Source organism: Accipiter gentilis, chromosome 28, assembly GCF_929443795.1.
Source record: "Accipiter gentilis chromosome 28, bAccGen1.1, whole genome shotgun sequence".
NCBI lineage: Eukaryota > Metazoa > Chordata > Aves > Accipitriformes > Accipitridae > Astur > Astur gentilis.
The window spans coordinates 15,050,089-15,066,631 of record NC_064907.1 but is presented as its reverse complement, the minus strand read 5'-3'; the positions used below and the strand labels follow the sequence as shown (position 1 = coordinate 15,066,631).

General features: G+C 47.0%; 1 protein-coding gene across 5 annotated transcripts in view; it reads right to left on the bottom strand.

Moving 5' to 3' along the window:
* Positions 1–1,823: 1,823 nt before the first annotated feature.
* FRMD1 (FERM domain containing 1) overlaps positions 1,824–16,543 on the bottom strand; it is a 34,427-nt gene continuing 19,707 nt past the window's right edge. The window contains exons 5-13 of one of the 5 annotated variants that reach the window (XM_049831211.1): positions 16,096–16,282; positions 13,438–13,593; positions 11,082–11,147; positions 10,801–10,869; positions 10,439–10,613; positions 8,361–8,696; positions 8,092–8,220; positions 7,295–7,383; positions 1,824–5,187 (exon numbers count right to left, since the gene is read on the bottom strand). In XM_049831211.1, coding sequence (XP_049687168.1) covers positions 4,900–5,187; positions 7,295–7,383; positions 8,092–8,220; positions 8,361–8,696; positions 10,439–10,613; positions 10,801–10,869; positions 11,082–11,147; positions 13,438–13,593; positions 16,096–16,282 — 1,495 coding nt within the window. In that variant the 3' untranslated portion in view covers positions 1,824–4,899. The remainder of the gene's footprint in view (positions 5,188–7,294; positions 7,384–8,091; positions 8,221–8,360; positions 8,697–10,438; positions 10,614–10,800; positions 10,870–11,081; positions 11,148–13,437; positions 13,594–16,095; positions 16,283–16,543) is intronic. The other 4 variants (XM_049831212.1, XM_049831213.1, XM_049831214.1 and 1 more) reach the window with 4 other exon arrangements.

Here is a 16,543-nt window from a genome sequence, read left to right as displayed (position 1 = left end):
TGGGGTCCCTCAGTGCCCCTCGGGCCTCGTCTCCCGCCCCGAGTGGGGTCCCTCAGTGCCCCTCGGGCCTCGTCTCCCGCCCCGAGTGGGGTCCCTCAGTGCCCCTCGGGCCTCGTCTCCCGCCCCGAGTGGGGTCCCTCAGTGCCCCTCGGGCCTCGTCTCCCGCCCCGAGTGGGGTCCCTCAGTGCCCCTCGGGCCTCGTCTCCCACCCCGAGTGGGGTCCCTCAGTGCCCCTCGGGCCTCGTCTCCCGCCCCGAGTGGGGTCCCTCAGTGCCCCGCGGGAACGGGCGCGCAGCCTCGGGGAGAAACGGCGGCGGGCAGGGGCCTGGCTGCCGGCACCACCGGCCTGGGAGGGCGCCTGGGGATGGGTCAGGCTTCACAGCGGGGCACCGAGGGTCGGGGCAGCTGTGGAGACAGGGGAGACGGGCAGGGGTGAGGAGAGGTGCCGGGGGAAGGCTGCCATTCACAGGCGGGGGGAAAGCACCGTTGCTGGTGGCCAAGGAGCTTGCCCACCTGCCGCAGTAAGACGCCAGGCCCTGTACTTTGCTGAAGAGCGTTCAGGCTCTTAAAACACCCCGTCAGCCTTCAGTGTCTCGGAGCTCGGTGCCATGGAGGAGCTGCGCTCGCTTTGGCCCAAATACCTTGGGGCGTTCTCCCCATCGACTTTGGCACACGCCGTCAGACCTCGCCTCCATGCAGCCCCCCACTTGGCAGGCCTCTGCGCAGAGCCGGTTCCCCCATCCCACGCTGCATCACTTCGCTGAACCCAAGGGAGGATGCACTGGTCCCACCAGAAGTCCCATCTTCCGAGGCAGACTCATCCTACGTATTCTGGTCAGCAGCAGTCCGCCCTAGCAGGCAAGAAGGTGCGATTGCTAAGCAAAGAAACAAAGAGAAGCGTCAAAGTCCTTCGGACGAGTTGGGTGACTTCGTATTTACCTGTTGTTTAATTTTACCTCCGCAGGAAGCTCTATGTGTAACCAAACCACCTCCTTCCAGCATCCCCAAACCAAAGCTGGATGAGTCTCTGCAGTCCTTGAAAATTTGTATGCTGGAAATGCAGCAGGTACTGGACAGAAATATGAAATACAAGAGGGAAAGTCATAAGAATAGGGGCAACACTACAATATCAAAGGACATAAAAATATTTTTATCTTTTTTTTTTTTTTTTTTTTTGAATGCTAGCTTTACTGGTCCATAACATAGCCAGAGAAAAGGAAAAAAACCCCAAATATTTATGATGGAACCACAGTCAGCAAGCTTCTTCGAGAAGAGATGTGAATAGTTATACTACAGCACCCCTTCATACATCCATGTCCCAAGAAAAAGCAAAACTTCCCTTTACCCATGCCAGACTCATGCCAGCAGGTTAGGTGACTTAGGGCAGAGCGCTCTTCAGCAGCACGCTGCATCCCGTGGGCTGGTGTGCCTGTCCTCGGATGCAGCCCCCGGGAAGATGCTGACGGGATCTCTCTACACCCTTAGGAGTTCACACGCTCGGTTTGCTTGACTAACCACCGCAAGCAGCTTAACTTGTCTCCTCAGTTAGATTCAGCTCCCATTAGGGTTCCTGCTGACTCCCAACAGGCTCAACTGGGTCCTCAATGCCTGACAGAGGTCCCTTTGGCATCCTGCTATTGAAAGTGGCAGGGAGGAAAAGGAACTGTCCCAGTGACTACAGTGTCTCTGGGTTTCCCATCACAAGCCAAGCTCATATGGATTACAGGCTAGCAGCAAATTAATTTCTACAACCTGCCTATCTCAAATGGAAGATGTCACTGACATGCACCTCTTGAAGGAAAAAAAAAATAAAGATACACGACTACCTTTTTCTATCCATACTTTATTGCAGGTGTACATATAATTATTATTTATATTTTATTTTAAACAAGAAATTCCTTTCATGGAAAGGAGAAACTTTTACCATTAAAATAGAGTGATTATACCAGGAGTATTTTACAAGTATGTACAAATATTGGCAGCTAGTTTCTAACATCAGCTGATAAATGCTTACACGTTACCCTCTACCTAACTAATCAAAAATAACAAGAGACCTTCTAAATCCAAAGACAAACAAAAAATAAGTCTATTACTGAGAGGAACAGTTTTTTCATATGAATACAAAAACTTGCATAATAGATATTCACAGTGCTTGTAAGATATTAATTCATTCTCAGACTACACACAGAAGTATCCGGTCTCCCCTTCATATGCATATGTAATTAAGAGTACTGGAGGGGGCTGCGTAGGCCACTGAGGGAAGACTGTCAGACCTGGAGAGTTCACCTTCCCCACCAGCCATGAATAAATACAAGAAACCCCCATATACATACAAGGCAGTGGATGCTCACGCAAGAGCCAATTACACTGTTTTCAGGCATTGCCGTATTTTGTAACCAGTGACAGCAGGATTCCAGCATTTCACCAAATCCATTGAATGCTTGGTAACTGCAAAAAAAAAAATAATACCAAGCTGCTTGGTGGCAACGAACACTTCAGTAAGGTGGTTAGGCTGAAGCAGGTATGAATGTGATTGTCTTTGAGACAAGTGTGCACAGATGTGGGCATGTGGTGCACACGCGTGTTTTATGACACTTTTCCAAACAACTATACCCACTGAATTTTGAGCTTTTTCCTGTTAACAACCAGGGCCAGAACCACGAGTAACTGTACATCTGCACAGGTGGGAGAGCAACAGTTTAGCAGGGCTGTCGCTCCAGACACCCCCACCTTTTCCACGGACAGACGGACATTGCTGCAGCAAGAGCCATCCCTCCAGCTCTGCTGCGGCTGCAAGAACAAGGCTGCTCCCTGCAGCACGGCCACTGGCCTCCTGGATCCTGGCCATGCCCGTCTCCCACAGCTTATGGCCAAACAGGCCCCAGGTAATGGAGTGACCGACAGCAGGAGGCTTGACTGGACTGTTCATGAGCATTTAGATCCATTTAGGAGAGTTTATTTTGGATGCAGTAAACATAGCTCAAGTACTTTGTAAAGGCATTTTGGCTTCGCTTGGAAGAAAGGAAAAGAGGCTACGGTGAACACACAGCTCCTAATTGTTCATTACAAAAAGAACGAACAGTGTCATCAAAGAGGGCATGGTCGATTAAGTTGCAGCTACAGCGAGCTTGTGCCCATCATTCATTCCTCAAACACACAGCTAGGTTTTGGTGCTGGATTCATCTCGGGAGGATGTCCAGCCACTGATGCCACTTCAGTAAACGCAGATGCACCTGTATGCTCTGTCTCTACACCACGCTCACTTGCATAGAAATAGTGATATGACAGACTTCACAGATTTGCTATTTTAACAGCTTATGGGAACACAATTTGCCAGACAAGTACTAAGCCTGCAAGCCCACTGTCAAAGCAGCAGCTCAAACCCTCCTCTTTGTGGTCTGGCTTCCTTCCTTTCCTGAATTCAACTATCTTCAGCTTTTGAATGATCAACACTGCACAACACACACTTCCTCAACAAGCAGAATAGCATCAGTCTGCTTCTAGAGTTCGCAAAAAAATTATTAGTTTCCACCTGGCAAGGTTGTCAAAAGCTGGGCACAGGTTACACATGCCTGTAAGTACAAGCTTCCCAAATGCTGGGAATCGATGAGGCGAGGAGGTACTGGGGGAAGATAGGGAAGGAAATCAATCATACATTTATTTGGATGTAACAAGGTAGCAGGATGTTTTCCACACCAAATGTTTGAATCAAACAGCATAATTATCATTATTTTCCTAGTGAGAGCCAGCACAGCCAGCTCTACCACTCAGAATCACCAAACAAGTACCCTTGGTTTGGCACACAAACACCCTATGCTTCCACCATCACCAGCCCTGCAGCACCACACACTCGCATTTGCATGACCTATCCATGACTAAGTTGGACACAGTCACTCTGTCTGTCCTTCCAAAGCGACTTTCTCCAGTCCATACTTGCCTCCTAAGCAGAGGAAAAATTTCTAAGGAACAGATTTATTAAAAACAAAGAAAACAACAACATAAAAGTGTGATTCAAAGTAAGGGGTGATCATGCCTGGACAAATTCTCCAGTCACACTCCTGTCTTCAAGAGCCAGTCAATTAACACTTTTGTCTTCCACTTTTCTCTCAGAAGCAGCCAAGTCATTTTTTCTTATCCCCTCCCCCATCTCCCCAAGGATATAAGCATTTATTTACCACTCTGCATCATGACCGTAGTAGACAGCAGAGAGACAGTTCCATTTGTTGCATTAAAGATAAAAAAGAAGAGCACACATTGTATTTGGCTGGATGCTTACAACAAAACAAAACAACAATGACAACAAAAGAGAGAAATAAACTCCTGGCAGAGCAGGTCTTGCTCCCAGTAAAGCAAATAGGCAACTTGTGTTCATTACAACAGGAACAGGCTAGACACTTCCATACACAGCCCTCCAAATGTGTGCAGAGTGTATCCTGGCCTGACAGCTGTTGGCAGTGTTGCAGCAGCACAAATTCAAGACAACCAAACTATCTGTACACTAGCATTAACATAAATGGACAACAAGAGAAAGGCAGGAAGAGAAACTGCCATAGACTTTAAATTTCTTTCTGATAAATCCATTTAGACAGTGTTTGCTTTACTAGCTCAGCGTCAGTTTTGGTCTGCTGTTTTTGGTTTTTAAGTTGGTTGTGTCACTGCTAATGGTGCAGGCCACTTCCATTTTCTGCTCACACAGACACTTCTAATGCCAACATTAAGTGCTACACTCCAGTTGATTTGGCCTGTAGTCAGGTCTGCAGAAGTGATGCCACTGATTATGGAGCCAAGTAACAAAGCTGCTCACAATTTCCTGCAAGAACCAGAGTGACATCACATGTGTTAATGAGGTATGTATTTCCATGATGAGCTGTTTCCTGGTATGGAAGAGCTCCAATCTCATTATACCACAAACTCCTCCGGGAGCCGGTCCTCTCCCAGAAGATCCAAGGAGAGGCAGTTCATGGATCGCTTCCCATAAAGGGCAGACTTGGTTTTGCAGTCCGCTGTGGAATAAACGCAGCCATAGATAGACAGCTTATCCTCCAGGCTGCAGCCAAAGGTGTAGCTGTGGGATGTGTCTGAAGACAGTGTGGCACTCAGTGGCGGGTGCCGGTGCTTGTAAAGGCGGATGTCATCCAAACTCTGGCTGTGCTGGTCCGTGCAGCTCCTGCTTTTGGGCGATCTGACCTGCCAGTTCAGTAAGATACACAGGAATAAAAACAATGAGCTCAGACACAGCTTAAGGATGCTCGCTATGCATGCTACAAGTTTTCCAAAACTGTTCTTCCACTCCTTCAAAACAGCACCACCAGCCTTCTGAAGGACGCTGGCTTAATGAAGAAGCTGTGAACCATTAAGAGATTACAAGTGCATTAAGCTGCCCTGCCATGTTGAGCCAGATCCTGATCTGTCTGCACTGTGTCCTCAGTGTCCAGTACAATTGACAAAACACTTGACAGGTATTGACACCTGAATGACCTGATGCTTCTTGGCAGATCTGTGCAGTCATCCTCAAATGGACAAAGTCCACGTAACAAAAAATTACTCCAACTGCTTGAACACACTGAGTTAGTGAAAGGTAGTGAAAGGAAGGTTCAGAAGGCAAGCATGCAAACTAATGGGTTACGGTGTCCAAAATTCACTAAGTGCAACATACAGTTTCATCTACATAACATTGTTTGGCAATGAAGAAAATACGAGAGACAAACCAGCAGTAATTCCCAGAGGCAGCATCTTGCTACACAAGCCGTAGTGACTCAACCTCTGTGGAGGAACTACCGACCACTCAAGATATTTCCAACTTCCCCACCTGTTTCTTCTTGCTCTGTCTCTTCACAGTCAGCTTTTAAATACTAATATTAAGGCTGATTTCAGGAATATCACTTTTAAACCAAGATAATTCTGTTGGCAACATAGAAAACTTCCTCCCGGTATCACTGCTCTCACTTCCATGGGTTGGGAATTAAAAAAACTACGCTGAGGAAACCCTGCGCTGGCTCAGCTGCACTCCCAGAAACACGCACACACTTTATGTTCTGGACAATCCTAAGAAAACCCAGTCCTGCAGTGTTTAGTTACATGGCTTTGTAAGGAAGGTAGTTTTTTTTAAAGATGCACCAAATATTTGACACAGAAGTGGCAGCCAGGTCTTTGCAATTGCTTAGACAGTCCTGTGTTGATCAGAAACGTTCTTATAAAACAGATGCCTCCCAATCAATTAATAACATAAGCATATGTTGGTAAAAACATTAACGTTAAAAACATTACTTTAAGCAAGCTGCCCACTCCCTGCCTTGCACTCTTAAGTCGTTCCACTCAAATATAGGAAAAAGTTCATTATGATTTGTACTGCATGGTCTTCAGCTTTGGAAAAAATAACAAAGATTTTATTTAAATCTCCGATAGCACTTTACAGACTATTTTGCCAGTAAGTGAAAATTTATCACTTTTGACTGGGTTCAGGAAGAAGCATGAAAGGAGAAAAAAAGTCCTAAAAAGTGACTGAAGTCCTTGTTCTGAAAAGTTCAGGGACTAAATGGGAAAACAATGAACAGATTATTAAAATTCTTTTAGCAGATAAGGCTAATTTGGATTCAGAGAGACAAGAAATGGTGGAGCCTTGGTTGTTTTGGTTTTTTGTTGTTTGTTTTTTTTTAAAAAAAAAAAAAAAGCAACACAATATTTCTACCCCAGTGGCTACAGCTACTTTGAAAAGAAATATTTTTTGGCCTTAAAAAGACATTTTAATAAGCTTTTTCCAAGCACAACTTATCATATGACATATTTTACCATATATAGTTGCCTTTTCTCAAGGGTTTGATGAAAAGAAAACATTGACAACAAAGACTTCAGCACACACATAGTATAATCACACAAATGATAGTAATTAGATATTGAGCATCTGGTTTTGCTCTAATGTGAGCTTCTGGCTTCAGGAGCAGGAAGATGATCAAGTTTGCAACGCACATCCAAACTGCATGGATGGTCTTGGCTCTGTATTGCAATGAAAATTTGGAAGTGGTTTATTTTCCATTTCCCGTCTGGAAGCCTAAGACAGACAATAGCTGGCTTGCAAGATTTCCCCACTGATCGCTCCAAACCTCTCTATAGTATTCTGGACCCAAACGCTGCTTTCATCCTAGTCCTGATAGCAGTAGCTGGCCAGCAGCTGTTTTGGGTTACACCATTTAAAATCAGTCAAATCCAGACCAGTCAAGTTCACATGATTTACAGCTGTCTTCATTACACTAGACCTTGGTTCAGTGCCCACACACAGACCCTCCTGCCCAGCAACCCCCCTTACCTGGTGAAGGGAGTCCACACTTTGGCCTCTCATTTTTATCAGTGTGACTTGCACCACAGACAGCGAGTCCTGATTTATAGCTGCAAAGGAAAAGGAGGAAATAAAAAGCATTGCAGGTTTAAGGTTTTGTGGGCTGCGGAAAAGAGAAGTTGTTCTCACAGGCCACATTCAAGCAGTGCTATCCTATAAATATACATCAGTGAGCACCCTCAATGCTCTGGGAGTTTTGCTCACAAGTAGTCCTTTTTGCCCCTAAGCATCAATGTTTAAAAACTCTCAGGAAAACAGCTTCTCACCAACTTGTCCGATATTCACCCGTCTTGCTTTGCTATAAAGGCTGTATGTCTTAAGACCAGACAGCTCCTGTGTGACCCCACTGTCTAGCATTCCCTGTATCACAAGCCACAAAACTTTACCTATTAATTCCTGCGACTAGCCCATTAATCTGTGGTTGAAACCCTTGGCTGTTTTGTGGTATACAAGATTTTAAAGCACATTCCTTCACTACAAACAGTTTACCTCAGTTACCTTTTTGTCATTAACTGAGTATAAACTTGGCAAATTTGGAGGAGGGAGACCTTGAGGAACACAGAGGAGAGCAGCACTGTACCGTAAAGGGTGCTGGCCTTTAACCTCTAGATGAGCTGACTTCAAAGCCTGTTGCAGCAGGGCAATAAGTGGCACTGGCAGTTGTTTGGAATAAGATACAGCTTTCTTAGATCCCTCAGATTATGCCTGTTGCTAGACCCTAAAGAAAAGCACTGAGCAGTAGCAGAAAGCCATCTCACCTTGGCAGCTAGCAGCATCTAGAGGAAGAGTTTCAACAGATTCTCCCACAGTAGCCTCCTCTAACTGGTCTCCCTCTAAAGGCTCATCTACAGGCACCTCCTCTGGCTCATCTACTGCCAGCTCAAGCTCTAGGAGGAAGAGAGCGGCAGGAGAAGGGTTAGTATTACACTTCTGCTCCAAGCTGCTTCACGTTCTCTGACTCCCCATTCTCCTGCAGGAGAAGGCAAGAGCGGGCTTAAAATTTGCTCCGCATCTCTGAATTCTTTACCATCGTCCTGAGAGTCGTCTTCAGCCCGCCCTTTGCTGCCACTGTCAATGCCAGAGCTACCGTAGCTGATGGTTGAGCTGCAGGATTTCTCTTTCCTATGCACCCGGTCAATGCTGAAGGGCTCATCCACCGACATTTCCACTGACACCCGGTGCCTGGAGTCAGCCTCGATGCCTGATGTGTGAGAGCTGCCGTGACTCCCCGTGGACTGGCGCGAGAGACGGTTATCCCTCCGGCTGCCCCCGCTGCTCCCACTGCCACGCGAGTTCTTATCACATGGGTCCAGGTCCATGTCTAGCGTGTCACTGATATAGGACTCCCGGTAGCGTTTCTTCTCTGAGGAAGAAAGATGAGATAAACCAGTGGGAACTTTAAGCAAGACCAAAGGAAGGGTAGAAAAAACAATCATTAAGTTCTGGGACTGGCACACCCAACATTTAAGAAACAACTGCTGCAGCTGCTGAACAAATACAGGGACAGTTTTGTATTTTGTTTGCTCAACAGATACTGGGATGCCCAGCTGGCTGTAAAAGAATTAGTCCGTCATACTTGCAGTAAACCCAGCATCTCCTGAATTAGAACAGGCAGTGGCAGTTATGATACAGAAAGAGTAGCTTCCAGAATGAAGGAAAAGTAAAAAAAAAAAAAAAAGGAATTACTTAGCTAACCTAAGTGCTCCATCTTTAAAAACAGAGTGCGTTGATTGTTTCTTGAAACAGTCACCAACACATGGAGACAGCTAAGAACAGGATCCCTGTGGCTGGCCTTTATTAATGATTTATTAATTATTTTTCCATGGCTTGTATCCGTTATCTAAAGAGAGGTGTGCTGAGGGTGGTCAAGAAATCCATGAGACACTAGTAGACACAAAACAACCTAGGGCCTTTTGCCCGCACACACTTGATTAGTGAGCCTTTCTACAGGTGACTCGCACATGCCACTGGTTTGCACCTGCACAGCTCAAGGCCACTTCTATAACCCCACTGGAGGGAAAGACAGAAATAACCAAGCTGGATGAGACCAAGGGCTGCCTTGCCCTGTACACTGATTCCACACAACCAGCAATCACCACTTCAGATATGGATGTGAGCTCCTTAAGAGTTAGTTGAGATGGGCAATAACCAGAAACAAGTTTCTTCCTGACTTCTCCCTGGAAGGAGTCAGCCTATGTCCTCCAACAAGAGGACCAACTACTGCTGGCTGACTTCTAGTGACCTTGAAGGTAAGGATACAAGGCTTACAAACCCCAGAGAAGAGAGAGAAAGTGTGAATGGAGAATGCAGGGAACAGCAGTCAGGAAAGAAGTAGGGGTAAAAAGCATTCAGGAGAAGGCTAGAGGGAAGGGGACATAATCCTCTGAAAGAAGACCTATGCAATGCATTAAAAAAAACAGTCACTGGGGAGAGGTAGGTTGAGAAGTTGTAGGAGACCCAGCTTGCAGAGCTGGAAAATGGAAGAGGGCAAGCTGAGAGGTGGTGATATGACTGAAGTTTGCCTGGAAGGACAGCAGAGATTGTCAGAGTTCAAATCACTGTTCCTGTGGAGAGGGGGCCACAACAGAAAAGACAAATTCTGGGATTCCTGATCTGCTCTCACGCTGTTTCTGGCACCTGCAACTCCTAGCTCTTAACTGTTGGACACTATAGACTAAATTTTGTGCAGGGTTTAGTAAAGGGCACTAAAAAAATCAAGACACAGGCTCACAACTTGTACTGCTGCTTGAACAGAACATGACCTTATCCCAATGGAAAGCTTTTTATTAAAATTCCACTTAGAAGCGTGTGTCAAATGTGCACAAATTGGGAGCAGAGTGCGAGGTTCTCTTAATTAAAGGGAGACATTCCTCCTCTACTGCTCTCATACACACACTTTCTGATCACAGTCTAGCAATGTGGGAGCCCTAAACACTTCCCAGTAATGGTTTTGAAACATATCCAACACCTCTATTTCTCTCACTGGCTTCCTGATAAGGCAGAAACACCATTAATTAGCTAGAGAGCAGCACCATGAAGCAACAGCAGACCCTAACATGCTGCACTATTCCTCTTACCAAAGTCACCTGCTCTTCCGTCACGTACCTTCAGCCTCCTCCAGTTTTCGGATTTGCTTCAACACCGGCTGGATATTCAGAAAGAGCCGGTGGCTGTTGCTGAGGAGCTGCAGCAAGTGCCGTGACCTGAAGGGGCAACCCGTGTAGTAAACCAGTTTCCGTGCAGAGGGCAAACCATCTGGCTGGATCTCAAATTTTTTCCCCTGCATAAAGAGGAGAGATGCCAGTGAAACGAGCAAGAGTACATTTTCAGCCACACAGCTACCAGATAGCCGTGGTCTCGTGCATACGAGTGACAGGACTTGACACGGCAGCGCGGCAGGCTGATGCCTTTGCCAGGTGCCAGGTTGACAGCCCGCTGCCAGATGGCCTCCGTTCCGTCATACTCACCAGAAACGCCAGCTTCCCGATGTGCGACCAGGGAAAGTCGTAGAGGAGCTGGCGAATGTGATTCACCTCCTGCAACACATCAAACTCGGAGTGACACAGGGACTGGCAGGTACAGGGTGGAGTCAGCGATGTGCAAAGAATTTGCAAACAACCAAGAATTTGAGATATGTGGAGCCTGGCGCTTGCTCCGAGGGGAGGCAGAGGGGCTGCGGTGGGGGGGAGGACAGGGGAGCTGGGCAGAGTTAATGCTACACCAGAAGGCTTTCACGGCAGTCTGTTACCTGATAGATGTGCATTCCTCTCAGGGTCAGGCCCAGGATAACTGTCGGACGATCCTCCTTCTTATCCTAAAAGAACAGAAGAGCCTGGAGTCAAAGGTTAATCTACAAAGACCATGCTCTTGTTCTGGCACCTACTGCAGGAGAGGTAGCAGGACTGCTCATCAGGCAAATGCCATCAGCTCATTTAGTTTTTATTGTGTTTGTAAAGTGCACCTTGCCTTGCTGACCTCTGTAATATCTACACCTAAAATCCTCTCATGCTGGGCAACTCAAACATTTCACCAGCAAACGCCCTAGCTGCCCTGGACAGGGAATCCTGTAGCTTTAGTGATTTGAAGGCATGGACAATTCCTGCTCTCAGAGGTACCTTGTAACCTCTCATACTGCCACACACTGTCCCTGCTGCCCCTGTGAACATACACCACTCTCGCTCTCCAGGTGACAGGGAGCCTAAAACAGAAGGGACGCCTGTCCCCTTCTGCTTGCCGCAGCACTGCTGTTCCCATCCAGGGACTTGCTGGACCTTAGGTGTCCTTTGGCCGGGAGGGAGCTAATCAATGCCCAGAGTTACAGGGACTTTCCTTCTAACCTTTTGATCTCAGTGCTGGGAGCAGGTGGTTTTAAATGTTTGCGGCTGGGATGGAATACTGCCTTGTTTTTCCTCATGCTGTATCTTGGTATGACATACACAGTCTCTAATGAGATTCCTTTGCTTGAAGACCAAAAAGTATCATAAACTAGTTCTTTCAGTCTCTCCTGGCATGGCAGAGTTAGGGAGGGGAACGCATACTTTTCCTGCTAGGAGCAGGAAGAAAATTTTGGGGTAAAAATTTATGGGCTCACAGAGCTCAAACTTTACATCAAAACTTTCTCTCCCCATCTGGCTTGTGAAGATGCAAGCCTTATGCCATCACATTACCTCACCCTTTGCTCCTGGTACCATCCATGTCTCCAGTTTAAAGTCACTAAGAAATGTTTTCTGCCTCCTAAGGGCAAAGAGCTTTGTAAATCAGTATCGGTCTGGAGGAGAGATACAGGTCTCAGTGCTCTGCTTTCTTTTGGAGTTCCCAACCTCAACAGCAGCCATGAGGATGGTGTAAGGCAAAAGTGGCTGCTTTTGAAATCTCAGGGCAGCCACCACACTTCACGTGGCACCCCTGTGTGCTCAATTGGGAGCTTTGTGACTGAGGTGTCACCTAGGAGGAGGATATCTCATCACAAGATTAGATAAGTGTGTCACACAGCAGGAAGAAGAGCACGTTGTGGATCAAACAACACATGAAGGTGTTAGCAATGCATAAAATAAGTTTAAGTCAGACAGGAATTTGGATATTAAGAGCAACCAATTTCACAACCCTGGTGCTTTCGGATATAAATTGTATCACGTCCTGCCAGCTGGATTTCTTATGGCATTCAAGTGTAACCAACCCTCTTATGATGGCATCATTAACAGCATTAGAATCAAAACAGAGGACAGAGAAGAAGTAGGGGGAGCATCTATGGTTTGCGAGGAACTGAAACTAAGCCTGGACTACAGACCAAACTCGAACTTATTTCCTCCAGAAAATGCATGTTTCTCTAGTAACTAGGGCTGCTAGATCTGGTTAAAGGACATGGATACCTCCCAGACATAATTCCCACTGAGCACAAACAAACAAGAAGTTTAATTATGAGTCTGAATGTGGAGTATCTCCATTTGGAAAAAAAGGTCCAAGCCATTCCTAATTAGGCGAGTGAAACCTGCTCATGCAAGTGGAACAGAAAACTTCTCTTTAGTCCTATTTCTAGACCTAAACTCTCTTAGCATGTGAAAATGAAGTGCATTCTGTTTAAGCAGGCTTGGGTCAAGAGTCTAAGACTGAGACAAGCAACAGTCCAGGAATCCAAAAAACTGACATACAGCTGAAAAAACACTAACCACTCTGACAGGGTTGGAAGGGGAGGGGGGGGTAAGAAGGTCAGGATGACTCAGTGTCACCTTCAGTTATTACATGGCATTTGTGTGAAAGCTGGCCAACCTCTTGTCACCATTTCAATGGACCGCAACAACAAAAAAAAAAAGCCTTCTCAGTGATTTCCCTGGTGCGAGTCTACTGACAGGCAGGGACAAAAATTAAGTTTTGCCATTCCTGTGGCCAGTTTCTTGGCTGAGGAACAAAACTAGATTCCAGCTATACTGGTATACTGGCAACAGATTTGTTTGTGGGGACAAGCCTCATTGGCTGAACGTTTTAGACTTGTCTGGCCTCTTTGAATCAGGCAACCATCCCTCAAATAAACAGAAAGTGAAAAAATGCAATGGTGCACCCAATTAATAATGGGAGAGGAGTCTAAATTAAGAAGCTCTTTGTTTAACCTTCTGCAGCCTGTAGAAGTGGACAGGCACATCTTCCAGCAGGCAGGACTCCTTAATGAACTTCAGCACCGCTTCCTTAGCACTCAGCCCTTGCTGTTCCCGGTGCATCTCTGGGGCATGTTTCAAGATGTAGTCGCTCCCCCTCTTCGCAATTATCTAAACCACAAGAAAAACAAACAGGTCAGCAACAATTCAGCGATCCCCACGGGAGGCAGCTGTGATCAACAGCAAAGCAGAGACCGGCGGTGGAGGGGATTCATACTGTCCCTCAAGATGCTAGTCCACATTCACCTCTACCTCCCTGGAGGATAAGCATTTGAAGCAGCCCAGATGATACCAATGTCTCCAAACAGATCCTAGATGGCAAAACCATAACAGACTAAGACTACAGAGGTCATGTCAACTCTTTTCATTTTTAAGTACTGGAATTAGTTTTCCCAACTCTTGGCATCTGTAAATGCTCTGCATGCCAACACAATCAATAGCAACATCTCCAAACACTGCAGAAATGCTAGGTGGTCCTTTTAAGACCAGAAACTACACATTAGGCTTATTTAGCATTTCCATCCTCAAAGGGGTGGATAAGACTATCTCAAGGTATTTTTTTTATCTGTTGGGAGTAGTTGGCAGGCATGTGGCTTTGCTAAGCAGTAGAAAACCCCACACTGGGCCTTCTGCTCTTACCCTGTGAGTGCCCAGCTCCCATGCTTGCCCACGTGCCCTCTCTGTACAAGGCTCCAGGGCAGCCTGGTTCCCTCCTGTGCCAGACTGACCCCTTCCAGGCTGCGAGCAGCAGTGAGAGGTAAGAGGGGTGTTGGCCGAATTCACTTCACAGAATCCCCCACCGCTGGGGGCATTTAAAACTAGATCCCACCAGGTGCCCGTGAACATCCTGCCAAGAACAACCTGCCCCGTTCAAAACAACCAGACCCCATCACCACCCAGTTCCCAATTCCAGTTTATATTAAGCCCCTTGTTTACTCTGTTCAGTAACACCTCTGCCCTCCCCTGCATGCCTTGCCAGATTAGTTGCCCTCCCATGAGGGAGGCTGGGCTCAGTGGAGGACAACATCGATGCCACCAGCTGCGCAACGTCAGCAGAAAGAGACACGCCAGCTCCACAGTTCAAAGCCGGGTTGATCGCCCCAGGGCAGCACTGCCTCTCCTCACTAGCACAAGGCTTGGGGCAGCCCTTGGCCAAATGATCTTAAGTACGTGTTGGAGGAAGAGATCGCGTTGGAGGAGGAGATCGCTCAGTATCTCCCCACGGGAGCCCAGGGGCAGGGAGAGAAGCGTCCCCATGCCTGCCAGATTTTGCTCTTTGTAATGATGTAATAAATCACCCACATACTTGCTTGGGGTTGTGGCTCAGTGTAGGTGAGCCAGGCTTTGCCTTGGCCTTTGCAATGTTTGCCAGATAAGCAATAGTCTGTGATAAGACTTTTAACTGCCCCAGAAACGGCACACGAGACCCACCTTTTCCAGCCCTTTGTTAGCTACCTCCTGCCAGGCGCCCCATAGCAAGGAACAACATGGGATGAAGGCCTGTTTTCTGGGAGAAAGACGCATTTCTGCATAGCAAGACAGGCAGGCTGGGACTTGTGCATGAAGGAGACTCTACCAGCCTTGCCTCCCCGATGCAACCCCTGTCACTGCTCTGAACCTTCTCCTCAAAGCAGGGCAGAGTGCCACCTTTCAGGGGAGACACAGCTCGCCTGGGGACAAGCAGCCAAACACCAGAGGCACCTTGGCTTTTCAGCAGCTATATGTCACAGCAAAGAAGGGGGCTCCAGAACTAAATCAGGTTGCAGAGGAGGGTCTGGCCAGGTCCCAGGGAACATCCTGCTCTAGCAGACGTTATCCCATGTTAAAGTGAAGTGTCTGCAGCAAAGCTGGCTTCCCTTTCTATTTTTATGGACGCTAAAGTGTTTATCAACAGTTTTCTTGACATTTCACCACGCGAACTCTCTGCAGGTAACCAGCTCTGACAGACTCTTAGCTAGTTTGCCTTCATTTGACAACTAAACCAACCCTTGGCTTTCTAAGCTGTTTGCAATTCTTGAAGGGCACAAGCCCATACACACATGCTTATAAACAAACATGCAAACCCATTTCCAGGCCATTCTCTTCTCTCTTACTGCAGTTGAGCCAGAGATTAATGACAAAGCAAGCACCAGAGGCACTGCACAGCAGTACTACCCCTTAGGGCTTGGGTCTATCCATCCCAGCGGTAAACATTACAGAGATAGGAACAAAGGGCACTGGACTTGGCTTCACGGCCCTGAGGTTTTCTGTAGAGCTTAGGTTGTGCAGCTCTTGCTGATGTACCACTGCAAACACACAACCCTTTCAGCCATAGAAGAATTAAACAAAGACAGCTGCAGTGTCAGAGTTATTCACTTGATGCCAACACATTCCCTCACCAAGGAAGGGTACACACCACCCACCTCACTGATGAGTGAGCCCAGGAGGAATGGGCACCTACATCCAGTGGAAAGAGAGGAGATATCATCTGAGAGAAATTCAGGGTGATGCTCTACCACTCTGCCTGATCTGCAGTGGCAGTTGGGGAAGTTGCGTGGCTGCAGTTAGGTACCACCTTGACATAGCTCCTGCTGCGCGCTCAGTCTTTTGACAGAAAGATCCCCCAAAACTTACCCATTGCGGGAAATAAGCCTGAGGTTCAAAATATTTGCCAGCATGGACCTTCTCCCTGAAGTTGCCCAAGTCTGCCTGTAAGCTGTAGGCAGCCAGCAAGAAGTAGATTTCTTCTTTGTGGTTGCACCGAGACATAAGTACTTGCTCTTTGAGATGGCAGTAGTAGAGCTGCCGTGCCACCTTATCGCTGCAAGACACAAAGGCAAATTTACTTGAAGAAGAAAAGAAAGTCCAGGCACAGATAAGGCCCCTCAAACACATCTTCCTTCTGAGAGGAGGGATTACACTTTGACATCCCTGATGCGTGCCAGTGCTACCCTGATACAGTTATGTGTGTGTAGGGAGCACCAAGCCAAGATCAAGGTCTTCTCCCGCTAAGTGTTGTACAAACATGGGAAATGGTAGCTTCTATCTTGAGGATCATGAGATCTAAGGAGTTTGGGCAGAA